The sequence below is a fragment of the Pterocles gutturalis genome, unplaced genomic scaffold, assembly GCF_000699245.1.
Source record: "Pterocles gutturalis isolate BGI_N339 unplaced genomic scaffold, ASM69924v1 scaffold13213, whole genome shotgun sequence".
Taxonomy (NCBI): domain Eukaryota; kingdom Metazoa; phylum Chordata; class Aves; order Pterocliformes; family Pteroclidae; genus Pterocles; species Pterocles gutturalis.
This window is the reverse complement of record NW_010118224.1, coordinates 1-7,215: the sequence shown is the minus strand read 5'-3', so window position 1 is coordinate 7,215 and position 7,215 is coordinate 1. Positions and strand designations below refer to the sequence as shown.

The window sequence follows — 7,215 nt, the reverse complement described above, 5'->3', positions numbered from 1 at the left end:
GCTAGTCTGGATGAGGCTTTGAACAACCTGGCCTAGTGAAAGGTGTCCCTGCCTGTGGCAGGGGAGTTGGAACTCAATGATCTTTAAGGTCCCTTCCAACCCAAACAGTTCCATAATTCCGTGATCAAGTGAAATGTGAAATGGAATTTAAGTTAAATTATTTTTTTTTTAACCTTATCTTTAGTGTTCTTGAAGCTGAAAAGATGTTGGTACTTGCGGAAAAAGGTGGTCAAGATGATGAGGATAACGAGGTAGAACTACTAGTTGCAGGAAAGAAATTTCGTATCCTTGCGACCATGAACCCAGGAGGTGACTTTGGGAAAAAGGAGGTAAATGTCAAAGCAACTGGAAGTACAGCATGCGTCTTTTGGTCTCACTAACTCTTACAAGAGTGGAGGTCCAATGCAAAAATGCATTGCCAATTCTAGCTTCTGGTCCTTCCTAGTAGGCATCTGCCTGATTGCTCTAAAAGAGGATTAAGATGTATCTGTTTTACATTTCTTCTGTGTGCTGTTCATTTTGACAATATAAGTCAGTAATCAGCAGAATGTCAAAGAAAACTTCAGGCCTCTAAATACTCTAGGTAGGCTTGACATGTAGAATACTTCAAGTATAAGAAATGTGGCTCGTGAAGCAAGTGGATCGGGCTCTAATATGAATCTGGAGTAGTGTGAAGTTGCACAATAGACTATTCTCCGTAATACTGTTAGAAGGCGACAGAGGTCATCTTGTCATTCTTAGTGAATATGAATATCACATCCTGAAAGACCTTTCTCATTAAATGAAAAAAATCTGTTTCTGAAGTTTGACTTTAAGTCACTTAAGACAGGTTAAAAAAAACAAAACAAAACCCAACAACAACAAAACTTTTAAGCAGTGTTGGGAGCTAGGAATGAATAAAAAAAAAAAAGGCTATAAGCTCTTTTTCCAAAAAGAAGATGGGTACTCCCTTTAAAGTGCAGAACAACTCATTGCAAAGTCATCTGTTTAAAGGAGATTTATTTCTGCATTGTGTTTGTGTTAATGATTTTTACTTGACTAATTCAGACAGAGGAAGAGAATAATAACAAGAATGAGATATAATTGAAGGTAAATTTCTACGTGGTAGATTGCTTCCATAAGAAAAGGAGATTACATAGCTATTGTTTGATACGTGAGGTCCTAGAATGAAATGGAGCTTTGGTGCTTGCAACCCAGCTCAGTTTTTTCCCGTATTCTTTTGAACTTTCTCGTTTATCACCAATTTCCTGCATTGATGCCACTACTAGAAATCTTAAAATCCACGTTCTCTCAAAGATTTTGTTAAAGTGGCCCTGGCAAAATTAAAAGGAAAGGTCTAACTTGGTCACTTTATTGTTTGCAAGTACTGTGGCTACAAGGCTCTCAACTGCAAGCTTAAGTCGTATAATGTAATGTAACTTGAATTGCTATGTCATTTTGCTTGTCTGCAGCTTTCTCCTGCATTGCGCAACAGATTTACAGAAATATGGTGTCCACAAAGCAATGGCCGTGATGATTTGATACAGATTGTAAAACACAATCTTCATCCAGGATTGTCTCTGGGTGGAATAAGCCATCAAGGTGGGTATTTCTCCATGTGTTGGCATTCAAACATTGTTAAGAAAAAGAATTAGTTTGGAGGCTGCTAAACTTCCCTCAAAATTTACACCACTGTGTCCCTTTTTCTTATAAGTACATCTGTCTGTAAGGACAGTTACGAAATATTTTGGACTTAGTTCTTCCCTCATTGTGTATGCTATGTAGCTAGCCAGAAGTAAGTTTAAGGCTGTACTTGCTTCACTGTCCACATAGCTGAATTATCCCCAGCTCTTCAGTGCCCAATATTGGTTTCAATGTAAGGTGTTGAAGGAACAGGTGCTTAATTTTCTTCCAGTAGCTTCACTGTCAGTATTAATCACTTGATTCTGTCTTGTTACTGTAATTTAAAAGAATCTGTAATGGCAGCATAGGCATGGACTTACTCTTCAGCTATCTTGCCTGTTAGGATATAGAGTACCCATCCATGTTCCTCAGGGATTACAGCTGTACCTACTTTAGTGATGCTTATTATACAACAGTGTAGTAGATGTGACCAATAAAATTATTTGATAACTCCATTGATGGTTTTTTTTCTCTTTTATCAGGAGTAGACATAGCAGAGCTCATGATGGACTTTGTTGAATGGCTGACTAATCAAGAATTTGGCCGCCAGTGTATTCTCAGTGTGCGAGATGTCTTGTCATGGGTTAATTTTATGAATGTCATGGTAGAGGGTGAAGAGTCACATTTTGCCAAGGAACATGGCCTTCACATTTCTCCAATGATGTCTTTTATCCATGCTGCGTGTTTGGTATACATTGATGGAATAGGATCTGGTAAGTCTTTAGTGCTCATTTAGTAGCAGAAAATATGAAGGTATATATTAATATAAATATTTTTGAGTAGAATGCAAACAAAATGCTTTGGGGCAGCGTGGAACTCTTCTGGGAGAAGTTTTCACTTCTATTTAACAGTATCCTGTACTTCATATGCCTTTTTTGTGTTTCAGTAGCAAGAGTTTGAATAATATAACAAGCTTAAGTAAATTAGAGGTAGTAATAGTAATATTACAAAGGCTAGCACACAAATTAAGAAAGCCTGTGTTTTTTATTGAGTCTTCCGAGCTGATCTGGTACTTAATTACATGACCACGTGTTATTCTCTCTGTGCATGCTAGCCTGTATCACGTGCGTAGCTCAGAATGCATCTTTGCACGTTTGTCCACAGGCCCAGCTGATAAATAGGAGATAAGGGAGTGGGGAAAAAGTGAAAAGCCACAAGAAATGCAGGGAAAGAAGGGCTGGGGTACTATGAGAAGGGATCAGGATGACAGTGATGGTACATGAAAGGATTTTGGAAATAGGCTGTCCTTAATTCTGTTGCTCATAGAACAATTTTTGTCCATGGTAAATAGTACTAGAAGCACAGGCAAGCAAAAGCACTAACATGAAATATAAACCTGAAACAGAATACTGCCCAAAAATGGCATCTGTGAAGGAATTGAGGTTCTTAGTCATAAGCTGAATGTGCCTAATTATGTTTGTGAAGCACACTTAACTTTTTTAATTACAGGTACAACATCCTGCTCAGCTGATACAGCTTTATTAGCTCGTGAAAAATGCCTGACATTCTTATGTGAGAAAATGAGTCAATTCCTTGAGCTGACTGATTATCAGAAGGGTGAACTGAAGATTTATGACAGAACAAAAGAAAAAGAGTTTGTGTGGATGGACGACTTTATGGGAATCTACCCCTTTTTTATTCCAATAGGCAAGAGACTTTGTGGGAGTGGGTGGACATTTATTCTGTGCTTTTTATTTCCAATTGTCCTGTTATTCACTAAATCTGAGTAGGATACCTGAACCATTACAGAACAATTTATAGTTTCTTTTCTCAAGCCTTAGAAAAATGCCTTTTCTGCCTCCAAGTGTGTTGACTGCAACTTGATCACATTAAGACGACACATCTGCTAATGGCTTTTTTTGATGACTTTTTAAAATTACTGGTTAATGGCCTAATTTTAGTAGACCTTTTTGGTGTAACAAAGCTGCTTTAATTTTTGAGTTGTAATTTTCTATCATTTTGGTCAGAATGTCTGCTGGCTTCCACTAACCGAAGCTATGGCTCATCCTTGTGTAAAGAATGGGAAGCAGGGGTCCTGGGTACAATCCTAAACAGAATGGAAAGCAATGCCCTGCCTTACTATAGTCTCTCAAAGATTCTCTGTAATTTTTGCAAAATTATTTAGTCTGTGTGTTTCAGTTCCTCATCTGAAAAATTTTAGTGCAAATGGAACTATCAAAACACTGCTTTCTACCCTTAAAATACAGTAACAGGACTAAAAAGTGAAGACTGAGTTTTTTAGTTCAGCTGGTTAGTTTTTAGTCTATGGAACTATGTGTTCCTAATGCTGTATTAATCATTCATCTTTGAACATTTTGATCCTCATGAATTGTGTTAGTCATGCATAGAATTGTACAAGGTAATGCTTTTTTGTAAATGGCGTAGTTTCCCTCTGCTAATTAGATCACAAAAGGAAGGATCTCTTTCATACTAAACAGGTATCAAGATGTGTAAGATAAATTGGTGATTAATATCTTGTATATTTGAGCAATGCTGTATTGCAGAATCTGGGGAGTGATGGCCCAGTGAGCTATAGTGGCTGAAATTTGGCAGACAAGCTCTGTACTTTTTCCTTGCTGCATATCATAATAATGGTAAAAAAGAATGTGCCTAGCAGTGCACTTTAATTAAAACACTCTTCCTTCGCAGAACTGACAGCGTATAGAACAGATTAATATATTATTCTATAACATGACTGAATTGCATCCTTTAGTGCCAAATTTTTTAAAGCTGCTTTTGAGTTTTAGATCCACCTGTCTGAAGTGCAAGGACAGATTTATGATTTTTCAGTGATAGATCTCTAGGTCATGAACCATGAACTGACAAAGTTTAATGGCAAAATACAGCATATATTCACATGCTTTTTGCAAAATTCAGCATAAATATGTGGAGGTGGGCTGAGACACAGTTGTAGGTCAAAGTACATGTGCCTGATCTCTGAGAAAGGAATGCAAGCTTGATGTGCATTGCTTGCTGTAATGAGATCAGCAATTAGCAGACAGAATGATCTTGTTCAGAATCAAGCTGTCAGCAGCTCCAGCATAAACATTCTGGTTTAATTGTTTTCCGGTTTACCTTTCCTTTCTTTCAGGCCCTCATCTCCAGAGGAACAGCATTACAGATTATGCTCTCAATGCTGGGACCACAGCCTTGAATGCACAAAGACTGTTAAGAGCTCTACAGCTTAACAAACCTATTTTGTTGGAGGGATCACCAGGAGTGGGCAAGACCAGTCTAGTTGCTGCCCTGGCAAAAGCCTCAGGAAACTGTCTTGTTCGAATCAACCTGTCTGAGCAAACGGTAGGATAAAATATTATCTTTGTAACTTAGTGTTTATGGCAGGTTTTGTTTAACTTTAAAAATGTAGTTCATTTTAACGTTAGCACTTGAGTCTGAAGTGCCAGTTTTCCTTCTTGGTCTTGAGATAAAACTAAGTGGGAAGGGGGAACCAGAAGGAGCAGTGGGCTTCTGTGAGCGAATGCCAATTCTCACTTTTTTTTCCCTGTTCTTTTCAAGTGAAGACGCGCATCTCTTTGTCTACGGTGTTTTTCTTGGCTTCTGCAAAGTCACTTGAAAGCAGCTTTAAGGCTTTTGAGCATTTCTGTTCCAATTCAATTTTTTGTTGTTAAATGTAGTAGCTGGTCACTGGAGTCCTATCATGGAAAAGCTTTTAGCATCTTGCAGTTACTGAAATATTTTAAATAGTGCTAAAATGTAGATATTAAAAGGGAAGGGAGAAAATGTGAAGTAAAGTTAACAAAGGCTGTTTATTAACTTCTGTGGAGTTTTGTAATTTTTGCTCCTGCTCCCCCATTCTCTACTCCCAAAGGATGTGACAGACTTGTTTGGGACAGACTTGCCTGTTGAAGGTGGGAAAGGAGGAGAATTCGCCTGGCGTGATGGACCACTACTAGCAGCATTAAAGGCTGGACACTGGATCGTATTAGATGAGGTAGATTCAAGTCTGGGGCACAAATAAAGTGGAATGTTCTAGAAGAGCAAAGATGATGATTTGGCATGTAGGATAAATGCCTTTGAGGGTTGATGACTGAAATAAATTTTGCTTACTTTTAGTTGTGTGCTTCTAGTGCCACATTGAAAGTGGTTGCTCTGCTTAAGAGAAAATTAATCTCTCTCTGCTAAGTCCGTCTGCCCATTGGCCCTCCATAGAGGGAGTGTATAGAAACAGCTTTGACTAGACTTTTTTTTGACAGAGAGCAAGGATTGAATCCATGCCTAAATTACTGCAGAAAACCAAGAACAGATTTATTTTCAGGTTTTCAGGAAGAGTGTCCACAGAAGTTTTGGTACACATGCTCTTATATGGACGTGATTTCACTGAAATAGGTGTTTTGCTGGGACTGTGTTGTGTTGAGTACTGATTTAATTGAGATGAAGAGTTATATTTTGCCAGTGTAAGCTACCCTTCTACCACAGGTCTGTTCATGTACCGTGTAGCAAGTGCTTTCAACCATAGACATGCACACAGCTCACTTCTTGGCAATGTACATCCTAGTTATTGCAGAGTGCAAATTCTTAAATCCTTTCGCTGTTTGTATACCTTTTTTTCCTAGTGTGAAGAATACCACTTTAAACAACCATTATATTTAAATAACCCGGACTGCCTTCATTTAAAAAACAAGCCAGGAAGCAAAGCACTCTGAATGTCACCAATGTATGAACATAAGTTCAGAAGAAACATCTTGAACATGCAGATTTTACAATGGAGAAATGTTTTGTTATCATGGTGAAAACACAGTGCATATGTGCACATAATGGAAAGTGTTAAAGTTTTGTTGCTGCAGTGTAATAACAGTCTAGATGGGGTAATAAGATATGACAGTGCTAGAACAGCAAAGAAACTGGATTTTACCTTGTGTGTATCCCAGATTGCTAAACTAGAGACTATGCAGAAGTGTTTTGTGGAACATTAATATCATATCCTTATTTCCTTCTTCAGTTGAATCTGGCTTCTCAGTCTGTATTAGAAGGGCTAAATGCATGCTTTGACCACAGAGCAGAGATTTATGTTCCAGAATTGGGAATCAATTTTCATGTACAGCACAAGAAGACTAAGATTTTTGGATGCCAGAATCCATACAGACAAGGAGGTGGAAGAAAGGGTCTGCCCAAGTCCTTTCTTAACAGATTTACACAGGCAAGCTTGTTTGTTTGGTTTAAACTATGGCATGATCCTGCCTTGTAGTTTTCTGATTTTATGAACACTCACATGCTCTTGATTCTACAGGTGTATGTTGATCAACTGTCAGCAGAAGATATGGAGTTTATTGGGAATACCCTGTTTCCTGCTATTGATAAAAGTATTATGGCTAAAATGGTTGCTTTCAATAACAAGGTAAAGATATATTTTAATTTATTTTGTGTAGAAGTAAGCAGAATGCAGTAAGATTTAAAAATTTAAGTCTAATGTTATATTTCCGAGCATTTTTATTGAGAAATGTGTGGGTAAAAAAAGAGAAATGGCAGTACATGCAGAAGAAGTTAAAGAACATGACTAAAACCCACCTGAATTCTTATACATATATATATATA

The 7,215-nt window shown here is 37.7% G+C and overlaps 1 protein-coding gene across 1 annotated transcript in view; it reads left to right on the top strand.

Moving 5' to 3' along the window:
• LOC104463691 (midasin-like) overlaps positions 1-7,018 on the top strand; it is a gene marked incomplete at both ends in the record, with an annotated part of 44,720 nt that extends 37,702 nt beyond the window's left edge. The window contains 7 exons of the mRNA XM_010076118.1: positions 185-329; positions 1,452-1,581; positions 2,145-2,375; positions 3,112-3,309; positions 4,754-4,962; positions 5,492-5,614; positions 6,911-7,018. Of these exons, the coding sequence (XP_010074420.1) occupies positions 185-329; positions 1,452-1,581; positions 2,145-2,375; positions 3,112-3,309; positions 4,754-4,962; positions 5,492-5,614; positions 6,911-7,018 (1,144 nt within the window). The remainder of the gene's footprint in view (positions 1-184; positions 330-1,451; positions 1,582-2,144; positions 2,376-3,111; positions 3,310-4,753; positions 4,963-5,491; positions 5,615-6,910) is intronic.
• Between the last annotated feature and the right edge of the window lie 197 nt (positions 7,019-7,215).